This window comes from Mastigoproctus giganteus, chromosome 2 (assembly GCF_048544385.1).
Source record: "Mastigoproctus giganteus isolate SK-2022 chromosome 2, ASM4854438v1, whole genome shotgun sequence".
Classification (NCBI taxonomy): Eukaryota; Metazoa; Arthropoda; class Arachnida; order Uropygi; family Thelyphonidae; genus Mastigoproctus; species Mastigoproctus giganteus.
In genome coordinates this window covers 23,962,241-23,981,000 of record NC_143576.1, presented here as the reverse complement: position 1 = coordinate 23,981,000, position 18,760 = coordinate 23,962,241, and the positions used below count along the sequence as shown (strand labels likewise).

At 37.3% G+C, this 18,760-nt stretch overlaps 1 protein-coding gene across 1 annotated transcript in view; it reads left to right on the top strand.

Annotated features, from left to right (window-relative positions):
* The window catches only part of LOC150089224 (furin-like protease 1, isoforms 1/1-X/2), a 553,478-nt gene that overhangs the window by 349,875 nt on the left and 184,843 nt on the right, over positions 1-18,760 (top strand). Inside the window, exon 6 of the mRNA XM_090388436.1 lies at positions 13,092-13,180. Within this exon, the coding sequence (XP_090244562.1) occupies positions 13,092-13,180 (89 nt within the window). The remainder of the gene's footprint in view (positions 1-13,091; positions 13,181-18,760) is intronic.

Here is an 18,760-nt window from a genome sequence, read left to right as displayed (position 1 = left end):
TGGGCAGTGATCACTTCCCAATCGTATGCAAGTTATTGATAGCACAGGCTCCTTTAACTAAACCCTGCAGGAAATGGAAATTTGCCCGAGCAAACTGGGCAAAATTTCAGTCATCAATCTCTTTCGACGAGAAAAAAATTCGTCTTCAGCCTATTGATGATGTGACAGATTACATCACGTCTCATCTCCTAAATGTGGCCAAAGACACAATACCATTATCACATCCCCCGGGCTGAAAGCATTATAACTACTGGTGAAATGAGGAATTCACAAAAGCAAAAATCAAGCCTGGAATTTGTTTCAGCAATATCCAATCACAGCCAATCTGATAAATTATAATAAATTAAGGGCAAAAGCACGTTTCATACAGAGGAAAGCCAAAAAGAATCCTGGACCTGGTTTGCATCAACAATTGTCAGAAATATTGACAGCAAATTAATTTAGAAAAAAATTAGGCAGCTTTCTGGTAAGTTTCCAACAATACCTTCTCCAGTCCTCTCCTGGAATGGGCGAGATTTATCTAGTCTCTCGGATATAGCTAATGCTTTGGGCAATACGTTTGCTGAAATCTCAGCAACATCTGCTTGGCGCCTCCATAGCCAGGTGGGCAGGAGCAGCAGTGCGTAGCACACGCTTCTTGATTAGACCGGAGTTCGAGCCCGTGACCACCAAATACGGAGGATGCGGAAAGGTCAGGGAATGACCATCACATATCCATGGAGCAATATGGCCTTCGTTGCTAATGCTCCTAAAACCCAAATAACTAACAAATATCTGCTTATACTAAATCTTTCCAGCGAATTAAAAGCAGTAGAGAACACTATTCTATTAACTTTCAAACTGTCCACATTCTACCGTATAACAAACCTCTACAGTATTCTGAACTTTTGCATGCCATTAAAACAGCTCATAATGGTGCCACCAGACCCAATGGGATCTGTTTTGTCATGCTGCAACATCTTGATGACAAAGCTTTGTGCCTCCTCATAGTCTTTTACAACCGTATTGTTTTAGAAAATGTTTATCCAGCTTTTTGGCACCCCTCTATTGTTTTTACGTTCCTGAAGCCTGGAAAAGATCCATCCAACCCTCATAGCTATAGACCAATATCTCTGTCAAGCTGCCTCAGCAAAATCCTTGAAAAAATTGTCCACAGTAGACTCGTCTGGATCATTGAGTCACAACATCTGTGTTTGTTTGTTTGTTATTTGGTTTTTAGGAGCATTAGCAACTAAGGCCATATTGCTCCGCAATATGCGGTGGTCATTCTCTGATCTTTCCGCATCCTCCATATTTGGTGGTGACGGGCTCGAACCCCGGTCTAATCAAGAAGCGTGTGCTATGCACTGCTGCTCCTTCCCACCTGGCTACAGAGGCACCTTCACAACATCTAATGAGCAATAGTCAACATGGCTTTCGATAAAACAGGTCATGCTTGGATCTCATGATCAAGGCTGAATTTGCCATTCGCAATGCCTTCGTTAAACACAAACATCTAGTAATGGTTTCTTTAGATATAGAGAAGGCTTTTGACACCACCTGGTGTCATGGCATACTTAGAGATCTTTATTCTCTCAGTCTACTGGGCAACCTCCCCATATTTGTTCAAAACTTTCTACAGACTAGATTGTTTCAAGTAAAATACCAAAATGACCTCTCTACAACTTTCAGTCAGGAAGAAGGTGTTCCTCAGGGATCTGTACTGAGTGCCACTCTTTTTGCTCTTAGAATCGATTCCATCACTAAACAGCTTCCAAACAGAGTTGAGACGTACCTTTATGCAGATGACCTTTCCATCTCCTGCCATTCCAAAAATATGATATTTATTGAAAGGCAGCTTCAGATATCACTGAATAAAATACAACAATAGGCCAACTTTAACGGCTATCGACTCTCACAACAGAAAACAAGTTGCTATCCATTTTTGTAGACAACGCAAACTCCATCTGGATTCTGAACTTCAAATTTCCAATGTCTCCATCCCAGTCACTACTAACATCAGATTTCTAGGATTAATCCTTGACAACAAATTAAATTTCTTAGGCCATATTAAAAATGTACTTACTCCCTGTTTAAAAAAGTTAAATATACTCATAACTTTATCCGCCCTAACATGGGATGCAGATCGCACCTCCCTACTTCGGTTATACAGGGCATTAATCTGATCCTGTCTCGATTATGGTGCTCCTGTCTATGATTTTGCCAGAGCAAGTGCTTTGTGCTGGCTTGAACCAGTTCAGCACAGTCCCTTGAGGATTGCATTTGGGACTTTCAGAACATCACCAGCACATAGCCTCTACATTGATGCTCATGAGCCCTCTTTAACTCTACATAGGAAAACACTGCTACTGAAGTATGCTGTCAAAATACAAAGTTGTGCCTCGCATCCAATTCAGTCATACCTATTCAATCCACCATTAGAAAACCTCTACAGAATTAAGCCTAGTATAGTAAAACCACTGGTCTTCGCCTTCTTGAGCTGATGCAGGTTTGGAATGTTTCCATTCATTCTGTACAAGAGGTAGCAACGTGTGCTCCACCACCACCATGGACTCTTACTCTCCTCTACTCACCTGTGACACTTACCTTTGCCAGTGGGGAAAAAATGTTCTTCAAGCATCAAATGTGAAACAACTTCATGCAAGTCACACTCGCAGATATTTTGATTTTTTTCCAATTTATACAGATGGCTCTAAATCTAACTCAAACATTGGAGCAGCAGCAGTGTTCCTAAATACCACTATTTCAGCATCCCTTCCACCTGAATTCAGTATCTTCTCAGCAGAATTATATGCAATTAAACTAGCCTTAGAAAATCTCTGTTCTGACTGCTCATTAAAATTTGTCATTTATACTGACTCCCTCAGCTCAATTATGGCATTATCTAACTCCTCAGATAAAGTTCTCCCTTTTCTAAATGAAATTAGAAGATTATTACTGCAGATTGAAGAGTGCCACCAACTGATCACCTTCTGCTGGATTCCGGCACATTCTGGAATTTCTGGTAATGAACTGGCCGATAATGCTACAAAAAATCCATCTACCTTAGATTTAACCAATATCCCTGTTCCAGCATCAGACTATCCACAAATCATTCATGGTGCATGCCTAATAAAATGGACAGCACTCTGGCACTCTCAAACAAATAAACTTTTTCAATTTAAACAGAATCCTAGAATTTAGCATTCCAGTGTCCGTTCATCAAGATGAGAAGAAGTACTCCTTTCAAGAGCAAGAATAGGCCATACACATTTGACTCGCCTTTATTTACTCACAGGAGATGATCCACCACAGTGTCCACATTATTCTCTAAATTTGACTGTGAAACATATTCTCATTGAATACCCATACTATAAACAAGACAGAAATACAGCCCTGCTATCTTTGGTTAACCTTTGGAAACCAATAACTCTAGAGAATGTCATTGGTGACAATGCAAATATTCCTGAATTTTTTAACTTTCTGAAGAAAATTGGAGTTTTTAGTCATTTCTGATTTCAGCCTTTTCTGACGTAACAAGAAATTCTCATATATTATTACAATAAAGGAATAGTCGCATTATAGCCAAAGCAACTTATGCGCCATAAAACCTCCACAACAACAACAACTGAATTCTTCAAAAGGAGTGCTCTCCGAGTGGGTCTTCTTAAACGTGCCAGAGGAAAAGCTAACAGAATAACTGAGAAAACAAGGAGTGACTGAGAAAACGGTGAAGAGAATTAATATCCATAGAGAGGAAATATAATTTCAACAAGAAACTTATTATTACCTTTAGCAAAGCAAAACCTCCAACAACAACAGTCAAAGCTGAACTGCCAAGTAAGACAGTACATACAAATCCATTGTGATGTTTCAAATGCCATAAGTTTGGACATTCACAAATGGCATGCAGAAACACAGCTATCTTGCAAAACCTGGTTCTAAGAAACACAAGACTATTGTTTGTTCTGCCAACATCTTGAAATGTACCAACTGTTAAAGGGAACACCCAGCTTACTCCAAAATTTGCAAAAAATCAAAGCAAGAGAAACTAATACAGAACACAACACAACATACTAAGAAGCAAAGAGAATAATATGACGATAGTCTACAAACAAGCCAACATACGCCCAAGCAGTAATCCAGTATAAATTAGTAGAAGTCCAAACTGAAATTTCCATATTGCCAAAGAATCATTTACTGGATTGAAACTACAAAAACAGGAGAAAACAGAGAATGCTCCAATTTCTATTCTTGCAGAACAGATATCCATAAACCAGCACCACAACAAAGATCAACATAAACCTACAAACATCAGAGCAACCAACCAGATGGACATAAGGAAAAATAAGCACATCTGAAGAACCAGTACCAGAAATCTTCACAGAAGAAATGGTCATGAATCGGCCTTTCTGTCCAAAAAAAGAAAAGACAAAACATAAGAATACTACACTTTAGAAGCAATCCGAAAGCCCTAGAAAAACCAAATAAGTGGAATCATAGAAGATTACGTGCCAATTACAATGCTGTTTTGTCTCTAATAATGCACCATATGCCAATATGCTTTTATCTTCAGGAGACAGCAAGACACTCTTTCAATAAAAAATTTTACAATTTACAGGAAAGACAGAATAAGAGAAGGCCCAACACATGGAGGAGTAGCCATCTTGGTCTATAACTGTATCCCAACCGAACACATCCCTTTGAACAGTAATCTAGAAACAATAGCTGTAAGAAGCACTAAGATTTAGGGTAACTGTTTGTTCAGTGTACCTTCCACCAGGACCAGATACCATTTTAAGAAATAGACCAACTAATCTTCCAACTCCCGTCACATTTCTGTATAATGGGAGACCTGAATGGACATAGCCATCTGTGGGGAAATACTGACATCAACAGATGAGGACGAATAATAGACCACCATAACCTTTCTCTACTCAATAATGGTAAACATACTTATTTTCACTTTTCCAGTCATATAACCTCAGCAGTAGATCTAACTATATGCACACCTTCACTTCTACCAGAATTAAAAGTGGGAAGTAATAAAAAAACCCATACAGCAGTGATCATTACCCAGTAATCATCACACTGACTAGAAACCCCTCTCTGCTATCCCAGCAGATCGTCCCGCTGCAAAATAGGAAAAGGCAACTGGGAATAATTTAGAGAATGGACAATATTAATCCACAGATCATTCAAGAAATATCAGTTGATGAAACACATCACAGATACCTTACTACAAGCAGCTGAAGAAACAATACCTATAATTTCAACTCGTTTCCCACTGCATCCAAAATCCTGGTGGAACAAAAACTGTATGAAAACAAGAAAACAACAAAACAAAGCTTGGAATAAGTTCTGGAGATATCCTACAATGGATAATCTCCTAAAATATAAATAAGTAGATATACCCAGAAACAAATCAGAAAAACTTTCCGGATCCAGTTTACTTCCTCAATAAATAAAACAACAAACACACAGATAACAATAAAATACGAAAAATGAATGGGAAATACAAAAATCGACCGTCCTTAGTATTACGTGGAATGGAGAAAGCAAACCATCAGAAATGGCTAATATATTAGGAGAAGTGTTTGCCAAAGTATCATCAAAACAATTTTACACTAAAGAATTTTTGACCTATAAGGAGAAAACTAAAGACTGAACCCTATAATCAACCAATTACATTGCACGACTTACATGAAGCATTATCCCAAACAAAATCGAGTGCAGTTGGACCAGACAATATACACTATGATATGCTTAAACATATAAAGCAAAAAGAAGTAGAAAACCTTAAACTGTACAACCGTATTTTCCTGGGAAACCAATATCCTGAAATGTGGCATCTTGCAACATCATGCAGTATTTGCTTTCCAATAAAGATCAGAACATCCCAACAACTATCAACTGATAGCCCTCACTAACTGCTTAAGCAAAGTTTTGGAGAGATAATCAACAAAAGATTAGTCTGGTATCTAGAAACAACCAAATGGTTCAACAGTATGCAGTGCAGGTTTAGACCTAATAGAACCACCTTAAATCACCTGGTACGAATAGAAACAGACATAAGAATTCCATTTATAAGTTCAAAACCTATGGTTGCCATATTTTTTGATATAGAAAAAGCCCGTGACACAGGAGATAATACTACAAGACATCCACGATATGGGTCTCAGAGGACATTTACCTCTATTCATCCAAAATTTCATGAAAAATAGAACATTTCAATTTAGAATACAGAACGTCATGTCAAAATCATATAAACAAGAAGGAATTTCCAAGGGAATTCCCTGTCCCGAGTGCCTTACTATTTGTCCTAAAATAAATAGCATCGTAAAACAACTACCATCCAGTGTCACATGCACTATGTAGATGATTTCAGTATTTTTTATCAAGCACAAAATATTGGAACAATAGAAAGGGAACTACAATGCGCAATTAGCAATATCAGTAATTGGGTCCAGAGAAATGGGCTTAGAATTTCACAACAAAAAACAGTCTGCATACATTTCTGTAGAAAACTAAATTTACATCCTGACTGTGAACAAACACTATAAAGTCGCAGAATACCAGTTAAGCAAAGTGTAAAATTTCTTGGACTCCTTCTAGACAACAAGCTGACCTTTGTAGACCATATAAAACAATTACGGTTAAAATGTATGAAACAACTCAATATTCTTAGTCTTAACAAGAACATCTTAGGGTTATTTTTAAGATTGTTATACCCACCTCAACCTTTACAAAGCACTAGTAAGGTCAAAAATAGATTATGGAGCACCCATTTATGAAAAAGAGTGCCCTCAAATGATTAGATTCGATTCACCATAGTGCACTATGAATAGCAACAGGAGCTTTGCACGCATCCTCTACATAAGGTCTCTATACAGAAGCTAATGAACCACCATTGTTCTTCTGGAAACTACAGTTGGCACTACTGTATGCATACAAGATAAGACCCATAAGAGAACCTGACATGGACATCCCTATTCTCACCAAAATGGAAAAACATATACAGTTGTGCCCCCATATCCGCTGATTCAGTATCTGCTGATTCAGTTAACCATGGGGAAAAAATGAAAAAATTTAACACATATTACTCGGGTGTCCAATATGATGGTTCCCTTTATTTTTTACGATGTTGATTTTAAATCAAATAGCTTCCCTTTATTTTTTACGATATCGATTTTAAATCAAATAGCTTCCCTTTATTTTTTACAATGTCATGTATGGTTTGATCACCAACATTATAATGATTCGTTAGAGATTTAATGGATGCACTGTTTTCAAACTTTTGAATAATTTGAAGTTTTTGTTTAATTTGAAAGCACAACTCTTGCGTTTGCCTATCATTTTCGCGATTTCTAAACAAAAAAAAAAAAAAATAGTTACTGTAAAAAAAATTTTTAAAAATCTGACATCCCTGACATAAATAACGAAACAAAATTTGTCCTTTTGTGGTTCGATGGAACACAACAATCAACACGACGCACTAAACCAAACTAAGCATTTGGTCTTGAAGTGTCCCAGTTAATCCAATCCCGGTAAATAAATCAAGAGTCTGCTGTACTTTAATTATTACCGTATTTAATGTTGGTAATGTCTTACCGTGTGTTTAATTTATCAATTAAACTTTATTATACATATGTATGTACAGGAAAATCACGTTATATATGGGATCAGCAGGTGTTCGCTAATATTTGCGGTTTCAGCCATCCACGGTAGGTCTTCGAACGTATCCTCCCTTGGATACAGGGGGTCTTACTGTATAGGAACTGCAAAAGCACAAACCAGCCTCCAGGCATCAGACTACAAGAGCTCCTGATTACACATGATCTCAGCATGGATAATGTTGAAAATCTAGGACACATAATACCACCATGGATAAACCACTCCACAGCCTGTGAACTCTCCATACAAAACTGGAATAAAAATACTTTGTCAGATGTCAACTTTCAACAACTACATTCAGTACATAGAACCCATTATTTCAACCATCCAGTAAATACAGATGGATCAAAATCAGAGAACCATGTTGGAGCATCAGCAGTTTTCCCAGATGCTACATTATAATGCCAACTTCTTAAAGAGTACATTGTCTACATTGCAGAATTAGTAGCAGTTTAGATAGCCTTGGAGCACTTCAGAACTACATACCATTCTAGAACTCTAATATACTCTGATTCATTAAGTGCAATCCAAGCCTTACAAACCACAAACATTATAACCCATCCAGTTCTCTGGCAAATTAAACAGATACTAACAAAAGTTAAACAGGAAATACTTTTCTGCTGGATACCAGGACACACAGGAATAAAAGGAAATGAAGAAGCTGACAGAATTACAAAATCAACAGCTGACCTTCAGAAACAATCTTTCCCACTGTCTTTCCCAGACTGTCTAACACAATGGCAAGAGCTCTGACAAAAACAAATTTTAGATAAATTATATGAAATAAAACCAAAAGTTGAACATTGGAAAACGAGCACAAGGAAATCAAGGAGAGAAGTTATTCTGACGAGACTATGGATAGGACATTCACACATGATTATTTACTGCATGCTGAAGAACCACCAAGATACCAAACATGCAATACTATCCAAACAATTAAACGTATTCTTATAGAATTACCAACATATGAAAATAATCAACAACGGATTTTCTCATCATTATATAAATGAAACCAAAACATCACCCTCAAAGATATTATTGGTGACAAGGAACATGTATCAGATGTTTTTAGATTCATGCAGACAGTTAACATCTGCCATCTACTGTAAATAATGATACAATACATATAACTACCGAAAATATTTAACCTCCCTACATTCGAACAAGATTTCCATGCCGAGAACATAATAACAAATGAACTGGCACACTGTGATCTCCTTTGTCAATGCACCAATAAACACCAAAACAACCAACCAACCAACACATATATAGCAAGACCTCACCATAGACAGGGTAATTCATTTTTGGCTTTAAAATAATCTGGAAAAATGCACTGTATCATTGGCAGAGCATGTTTTAAAAGAGAATTATGAAGGTGCATGATAGTGCTTAATTCATTTTCACAGTTAGGCTGCACTTTAAAAAAATGATCTACAAGTTCTACTTCTTGATAAGTATCCTTCAACAAAACATCTTGCTCAACCACAGTAAGTTCCTCTTTATCATCACTACAAATTTCAAGTTTCATACATCTGCAACAAGTTCACAGTGTCCGCATTCACTTCAGTGTAGTCTTCAAAACATGTTTCCCTCTAAGTTCGGGTGATCATGCATATTCTCAAAAATTTCTTCATTATTATCAGCGTAGTTCACTATTAATAGACGAAGAAGCAAGCATAGCTTTATATGCCGCATCATTCAAGGCAACAAATTCAGCATGTTTGAAACGGTTATTATTATTATTTATCTATACATTAAAAAAGTTTTCCTCCTAGTGATATTTATTCGAGCCAATGGGAGAAGAGGGCGAGGGAATTACATCACTACAAATGCAATTAATTATTGACAACTGCCTCCATAACATTCACCAACCTCATGCACGTGATTCTCTGTCTAACATTTGATGTTCCATTGTAACGTTTTTTATATATTAATGAAAATTGTATATTTGTAAATACTGTGGTTTAGTATTTTGTAAATATTTTAAATATTTATATAGTTTGTAAATATTTCAGTTAAATGTTTTAGTCCCGCTCTTTCGGATGCAACAATATTCCTCATGTATTATGAACCTGAAGCAAAAGATCTTTTCCTAAGTGACCTATGTAAATGCAGGTAAATAATTACATAGGGATGATATTGGCTGAAGTGTCTAGGATAGCATACACCAGCAGGTACTTTGATAAAAGTGAGGAAGATGCCGATAATTGACAGGTGAAGGCACTTTCCTTTTCTGATTTGTTTCTGTCGTCGAGGAAGGGGGACTTAGCTTAGGTAGGGTGTTTATCCCTCCATCCCGCTGTTCTAAAATGGGAAAACGAGTTCCCGATTTAAAAACAGCGGCAAATGTGCAGAAAAACACACTAGGCATATCAACCTAGGATGGGCAGGGAAAGTAGTGGCATCTGCCAATCACTGCTTTGTTCCTATCCATTTGTCGAAATATGGGAGTCACAACTTGTCAATCACTGCTTTCCCACTGTTTTGCTTGCCGCCATGTTGGAGGGTGTACACCGTTCTGGAGTTTTACCGTGATATTTATTCAACTTTGAGAATGACGCGCACTACAGATACACAGGTAAATAATTACATAGGTCATTTCCTGATTAGATATCAACCAGTGTATTTCGACAGATGTGTCTTTTACATAGAAAAGATTTGACTTGCTCTGTATACCTCTACATTTTACATAGAAAAGCTTGCGTGGGGGTGGGCAAGCAAAGCCCCCTAGTTATTATTGTTATTATTATTACCAGCCATATAGTGCAAGGAAGCCTAAGGCTTATGCTGCACCAGCTAAAAAAATTTCCGAGTTACCCTGAGAGAGAGAGAGAGAGAGAGAGTGAGAGTGAGAGAGAGTAGAAGGGAATCACCAAGAAAGAGAAGAATGATGATATCCATCCCAGGATCTGGGGTGTACCAAGCCCAAACTCACCAAACCCAATCTCAAACATGTTGCTGATCACTTTCTCATCAACTCCATCTCATGCTGAAACACATAAATACATTGCCTGTAGCACATTGATTTTGTGTTATTTTGTTTAATAGCAATCATCAATAGTTTTGTTTAAAGCACTGGATTGTACTTTGATAAAGTGCCTCAAGAACTGATGTCATATTAGTAGCAGGTATTTAATGGGGTGTGCTATCCACAAGCAGCAGAATTTTTCTATTCTCCTCACTCATCTTGCAATCCAAGTCTGATCCATTCTCTATAGATTTTTGATGACATCCAAGTTTTTTTGTTTGCTCAATACAAAGTTGGCAACATCTTTTGAACATCGGAGCTTTTGGACTTTCCCCACGATTAAAGAGAGGAAGCTTCTCTGCACCAGACATTTGCCACTAGAAGAATGATAATCCATTGTTTTGGAAATTTTCTGCCACTACATTTTTCATCTTTAAATGTAAGTGTTTTGTAAAAACTTGAAAAAAAAAGTCTAGTTACATCGGCATTGAGGGTGTTATTCTATTTATATATAAACAAAACATTTTTTAAATGTTTCTCTTTCCATTTATTCATAGCTTCAGTGTCAACAGCTGCACTGTTATTGCACACTTCTTTGAAAGACAGCCCACGACGAGTCGTAAATTTCTGGAACCAACAGTTGGAAGACTTCGAAGACCAAATGATTGAATCTTAGTTTGTAAAAGCAATCCATCTACAGCGATGTTTATGCACTCATCATAAATAGCATTCCAAGTGTACCTTTTTAAAGTCCAGTTACTTCACCTTTTTGTGCTCTGATCTTATCTGGTGCAATGGATTTCTCTAAGCTTCCAATCTTTTTCGATCTTTCAGAATGTTGAATTCCAAACTGTTTAGCAATGTGTCTTATAATGCACTACCATTAGCTACAGCTTGTAAAATCTTAATTTTGTTTGTAATTCGTAAAGTTACCCACTTTGCAGAACCATACCAATAAACAAACAGTCTCTACATACTGTATAATGAAATTAAGAGTATTTCCTAGTCAAAATTAATTTTATCAATGTAATGAGCATGAGGAATTGCCAACAAATGGTTTTGCACAGTCATCCTTCCAGCTGACATGTGAATTTTGTAGTAAAAAAGTGAAAAAACAAGACAAGAGTGGCAAAAATTTTTGGGTTGTTATAGTGAATTTGTTTGTCTTTCAAGGTTTATAACACCTACCACATGGTCATTATAACATACTGGGACATTAAAAATAAGATTGCTGTAAAGAGTTTCAACTGTATATAGACCCAAGAAAGTAAAATAAAATGAAAAAAATATAAATAAAATAAATAGGAAATGAAAACATATTTGAAAACTTTCACGAATGCATCATCCATCCCTAAATGAAATGAGGATCCATAAAACCTTCCCAATTGTATGCATCAAAACCATATGTGAGCAAACTCATAGAACTTTTTACCTAATATTTTTAACCTCAACTGTTTATTAACGAAGGAGCCATTCTAATTAAAGGGGTAAAAAGCAAGCTGATAGACACAGATCTGAAGCAAGATTAATACTTTTTAAAATATCATCTTTAGAAGGATAAGTAGTGAAGGACCATGAGTTCCTTAATAGCAGTGGCCGATACCATTTACTCCATCTCCAACTTCAGGGGTATAGGTGATGGAGGGAATAGTAGTAGTAGAGAATATGAAGCAAGAAAGCAAGCTCATCAGCAAAAAAAATAAATAAATAAAATAAAAAAATAAAAATCCCATTTCAACACAACCATTCCCTTTAAATGTTTGTCCAATCCTTCCTTGAATTTATCTAAGGTAAAGGCAAATTTCCGCACATCTATTTTACAACTAGCTTTCCTCAGTTTGAATTTATGCGCCCTCAGGTTCATAATCTGAGCAAGAGGAAGAATCTCACCAGAATTGACCCTGCTCAAACCCATTCAAGGTGATGGTGAAAGGAAAAGAAATAAGGATAGTAGAATATCTCCACACCCTTGCATTTGACTAATAGATTGATGAAGGAAACATTTGAGTATGTTTACTGTAGCTGAGGGAAGATTGTTCATTGCAGTGAAAAAAGTAGCCAATAAAATAAATTTTTATAAGGAGAATATTGTGTTGTCTGTGTTTTATCTTAAAACTCATTATTAAGGAATGTATCTAATAAGAAATTGTAGTGTAAATTCAACTCAATAATCAGAAAATATTTCATTTTGGCAGAACTGTTGTTCAATTTATTAAATACATTTTACAGCTAAGACATGCTATTATATATTCCTTTTTTAATATATATATATATATATATATATTTATTATTTTTTTTTTTAATAACCATTTTTCTTTGAGAATTTGACTTCTGATCTTTTTAATTTTATAGAAATTGCTGCATTGTTTAATGTGTAATTTCAGTCTTATCTTCCATATTTATTGTGTGTTCTAAATTTGTTTCATTTGTTATTCTAATAATAATATTATATCATTAAATTATACTTAAGACATGGTACAAGATGTGCAGGTGAAGTTGCAGCTGATGCTAATAATTCCATATGTGCTGTCGGGATAGCTTATGAGGCTCAAGTTGGAGGTTAGTGGTATTTTCTCCTTCTCCCTCTTTTTAGTAAATTTGAACTTAAAAATTCCGAAATTTGTTTTGTGTGTTGTTAAACTCTTTCATCTAATTATTTTTTAAATTCTAAACTATATCAGAAAATTTGAACAATGTCTAACCTATATATGACTATTTTGTAAAAATATTTGTTTCGATTTCTAGAACCAAGATATTGAAAGAGAGACTTGCATGATTGGGAGAATTTTCTAAAATTTAACATTTTTGCAGTATTCTGGGATATCACATGGTCTTTGTTTTGTTGAATTTTTTAGTATAGTAGGCTGCTAAGCAAGTGATAGTTGAATTAAGGATTAATATTCCTCAGTTGTGAGGGCTGCCGATGCACAGAACAATTGGTACTGTTACTCCAGAAAAAACACTGAACATATTTGTTGATTATTAAATTTAATTTTTTAATACTATTTGAATTTTCAGATTTCTCACTACTGAATGCATAGAATTAAGTAATCCAGCAGAAAATTTTGAAATTTTAAAAATTCAGCCTCTGAAATTTCAAGTAGCAGTAAGAGGGATGATGGGATACCTCAAAAGTTTTCCTACTTCTACACTTGTTTATAATGTACCATTGCATGATGTGAAATTTATTGTGTGATTTGCTATCACAATAAAAGGGGACAGTTCTTTTTCCCTGAAACATATGTCTGCCAGGGAGAAAGGTTTGTGATAATCTTGGACCGTTAACCTGTTTAAAGGGCATGAAATTTGATATTGTTCTGCATGTTGGTACTAATTTTTATCAATGCTGAAAAAAAGTTGCAAGTTAGGGTTAAATTTGAAAGTGTTTGCAATCCTGCCCCGACACAATAGGAGGGAGTATATGATGAGAATCAATTCGGCCCTGAAAGGATTGTACAGGGCTCGTGGGGTAGAATTTTTCTCAGCATGATCTGTGCTTAGTAACAGGAGAGATTGCTTCTACAGGGATGGGATACACTTAAATAGAAAGGGTGCAAGAATATTTGCTGATGCTATCGAGGCAATGTTAGGATGGGTCGGAAAACTGCTAGCTTGGGGGGGGGGATTCACAGACTAATAGGTTAACAGTAGCTGCAGGCAGAGGTGGAAATGATTCTTGCACTGCTTGTATTGGAATGAACAGCAGCCCAGAAAGTCAGTTGCTGGGGATTTCAGGAACTGCTGGGGATCATGAAACAAGTAATACATGGGCTGTGTTAGAGTAACTAAGAGTAAGAACAGGCGCATGTATACTTGCATGTACACCAATGCTGGGAGTATAGTAAACAAATTTAATGAATTTGAAGTGCTGGTTACGACATCCAAAGTGGATATTATTAAAGTGGACTATCAGAGACTTGGTGCCACTCAGATATAAGGGATGCAGAATTGGAGTTTGGGGAGTACAATGTGTACAGAAAGGATAGATAGGATAGGAAGGAAGGAGGGATTATGCTATTTGATAAGAAACACATTAAACCTAAGCATTAGCATTAGCATTAGTAGAGGCATTTGATGCAAGAAAGCAAGCTTATGCAGCATCAGCCAAAAAAAAAACCACTTCCACTTCACCCCTCTGTTCGTTCGAAATACCTGTCCAGCTGAGCCTTAAACTTATTTAGTCTATCAACTTCCGCGACAAGGGATGGAAGTCTGTTCCGCCAACCAACCACCCGCTGGCTAAAGGCAAATTTCCACACATTTATCCTATATCTGTCTTTCCTCAATTTGAATTTACGCCCTCTCAGGTGATTATTCTGAGCAAGAGGAATAATCCCATTAGCATTGAGCATGCTCAAACCATTCAAGGCTTTATACACCTCTATCAGGTCACCTCGCTGGTGCCTAGTCTCCAGACACTGTAATTTGCAAAACTTAAGCCTTTCTTCGTAAGAGCACCCCTTTGTTCCATTCACTAATCTTGTTGCCCTTCTCTGTACTCGTTCCAGCAGCTCTACATCCTTCTTGAAATCAGGCCTCCAGACCTGTATACAGTACTCTAGGTGTGGCCTGACCATTGCCTTATACAAGGGAATAATCACCTCCTTAACCCTGCTAGAAAAATTCCTATATATCATTGACAATACACCATGAACTACTCTTGCAGCCCATCTGCACTGCTCAGAGAACTTCATATCTGCCTGCACAACCACTCCCAGGTCCCTTTCATTCTCTACTACTGTCAGTGTAGTACCACAGAGTTGATACATTGCTCTGGGGTTGCTTTTTCCCATATGCAGTACTTTACATTTGTCAATGTTAAACTTCATTTGCCACCTCTCAGCCCATCTGCTCAACCTTTCCAGATCCTGTTGCAGCAGCATAGTGTCAGTAGTGTCCTTGACAACCCTGCCAGCCTTCGTATCGTCTGCAAACTTGGACATTAAGCTTGATGTACCATCATCAATATCATTCATAAATACAGAAAACAACAATGGACCCAACACCGAACCCTGAGAGACTCGACTAATAACATTAGTCCACGATGAGCAGTGTCCATTAATTACCACTCTCTGTCTTCTCCCCTCAACCACCCCTTTATCCATAGCAGCAATTTGCCTCCAATGCCACACTGCTCCAATTTGTGCAGCAGTCTTCCATGTGCAACAGTATCAAAAGCTTTTCTAAGATCTAAGTATATGATATCAAAGTTATTCCCTGCATCCAGTTCTTTTGTGACTGCATCATAGTATCCAATCAAATTGGTCAGGCAAGACTTCCCCTTAACAAAACCATGCTGTGTCTGAGCTATAACTGAAGTCTTGTCTAGATGATCCTGCAGTGCTTCTTTAACCAGTGCCTCCATTACTTTTCCAGGAACAGAAGTTAAACTCACAGGTCTATAATTACTTGTGTCAGCCTTTTATCCTCCTTTGTGAATTGGGGTCACATTTGCACATCTCCAGTTTATGGGTACCTCCCCTGAGTCCAAGGAAGCTCTCATAATTATGGCTAAGGGTTTGCTTACTAACTTTGCTGCCTCCTTTAATATAACTGGATAGATCCCATCCACCCCAGGTGCCTTTCTTGTGTTTATCTTCAACAATTTCTCCTCCACTTTACTCTCAGTTATTACAAGATTCTTTAGCTTACTGCCAGAGTTGAATACACTTCTGGCATTCCCCTCGCTGAATAACTCCTCATGTGTGGATGTCGATGCAAAATATTCATTTAGTTTGTTAGCTACCTGAGCAGGATCATCATCAGTTGACCCATCGATATCAAGTGGACCAATCTGATTTATCCCCTTCCTTCTAGAGTTTATGTAAGTAAAGAACTCTTTGCTGTTTTTCTTTGCATCCCTTGCCAAAGATGTCTCGTAATCTGCTTTCGCCTGACTAACCTCCTTTGTAACTTGGTTACAGATCAACTTGTATCTGCCATAGGCTTCTGTGTCACGTGTTAATTTGTATGTATCTCATGCATTTTTCTTCTCTGCCATATGTCTCATTAGTTCATCTGACATCCATTTAGGCCTAAATCTTGAACAATATTTCTTAGTTGGTATGTAAAGCCTATTAGCTTCCAAGATAAGTTCTTTGAATGCTTCCCATTTTGAATTTGCTGTTGGTAACATCATCAGTTGGTCCCACTGTATATATAATTTAAATACTGTCTCAATCCATCATATTCGCCTTTACGGTGCCTCCGTAGCCAGGTGGGGAAGAAGCTGTAGTGCATGTCACATGCTTCTTGATTAGACCGGGGTTCAAGCCCATCACCACCAAATACGGAAGATGCGGAAAGGTCAGGGAATGACCACTGCATATCCCGGAGCAATATGGCCTTAGTTGCTAATGCTCTTAAAAAAAAAAAAAAAAAAAAAAATTCGCCTTTACGAAAGCAATAACCCTTCCCTTTACCCCTAATGGTTATTACCTCTTTGAGTAAATCCCACTTCAGCACACTCTGATCACTGCCACCTAGTGGTTTATTTATCTGCAGATTCGTAATGCATGAAGAATCACTACTGATAATCAAATCAAGAGTATTACTCCCTCTAGTTGCCTCCCGAACATGCTGATGTAGAAAACAATCATCCAATAAATCCACAAAAGCCTTGCTAGTTTGTGAGTGACCATCCCCAAATTCCAGTCAATATCTGGGAAATTAAAATCCCCCATTATAAGACTCTTTGATTTACTGGCCCGCTCTATTTCCCTGTACAGTTTCTTATTATACTCATCAGAGTCATTAGGCCTATAGCACACTCCTACTTTCAATTTTGATCTCCCAATGCTTATGTCACACCAAACTGACTCAACACTGCACTGTCCAGCGATGTCGACTGGCTTCACTTCCTTGGATTTTATGTGTTTCTTAACTAATAGCATAACCCTTCCTCCCTTCCTATCCTGTCTATCCTTTCTGTAGATGTTGTACTCCCCAAATTTCAGTTCTGCGTTCCTTATATCTGTGTGACACCAAGTCGCTGAAATCCGAACAATATCTGCCTTTGATGTTTTGAGCAATACCTCAAATTCATCAAATTTATTTACTAAACTCCTACCATTGGTGTACACGCAAGTATACATGCACCTGTTTCTATTCTTAGCTACCCTAACACAACCCATGTGTTTACTTGTACCGCAATGACTCCCAGCAGTCTCTGAAATATCCTGCTACTTGTTTTTCAGGCTTCTGCTCATTTCAATAGAAGCAGTGCAAGAATCTCTTTCACCTCTGCAAGTGGCTACTACTGTTAATCTATTAATCTTTGTGTCCCCCCAAGCTAACAGTTTTCCGACCCACCTAACACTGCCTCGATAGCATCAGCAAATATTCTTGCACCCTTTCTATTTAAGTGTATCCCATCCCTATAGAAGCAGTCTCTCCTGTTAACAAGTACAGTCCAGGCTGAAAAAAAATTCTACCCCTTCAGCCTTGCACAATCTTTCCAGGGCTGAATTGATCGACAAGGCTCTCATCATATACTCCCTCCTAACGTGTCTGGACAGAATTGCAGACACTTTCAAATTCAACCCTAATTCACGGCTTTTTTTCAACAGTGACCTGTACTTGTTAAGTAATTCTGCCAGTCTCTAAGGAAGTGCATCCAGTTGACATAGATGGACAGTGCAATGTTGAGTCAGTTTGGTGTGACATAAGCACTGGGAAAGCAAAAAATGAGGGTAGCAGTTTGTTTTAGGCCTAATGACTCTGATGAGTACAATGAACAGTTATACAGAGAAATAGTGGGCCAATAAATCAGTAAATATGTCTTATAATGGAGGATTTTAACTTCCCAGATATAGACTGGTACTTGTGGACTGGTCACTTGCACACTAGATAGGCTTTTGTGGATTTATTGGATGATTGTTTTTTACAGCAGCATGTTAGAGAGGCAACAAGAGTAACACTCTTGAACTGATTATCAGCAGTGATTATTCATGCATTAAGAATTTACAGATAAAGGAACCACTAGGTAGCAGCGATCACAGTGTACTGATGTGGGATTTACTTAAAGATGTAACTACCATCAAGGGTAAAGGGAAGGGTTTTTGCTTTTGTAAAGGTGACTACAATGATCTCAGAATTTTTTTTTTTTTTTAGGTTCTATACAGTGGGACCAACTGATAA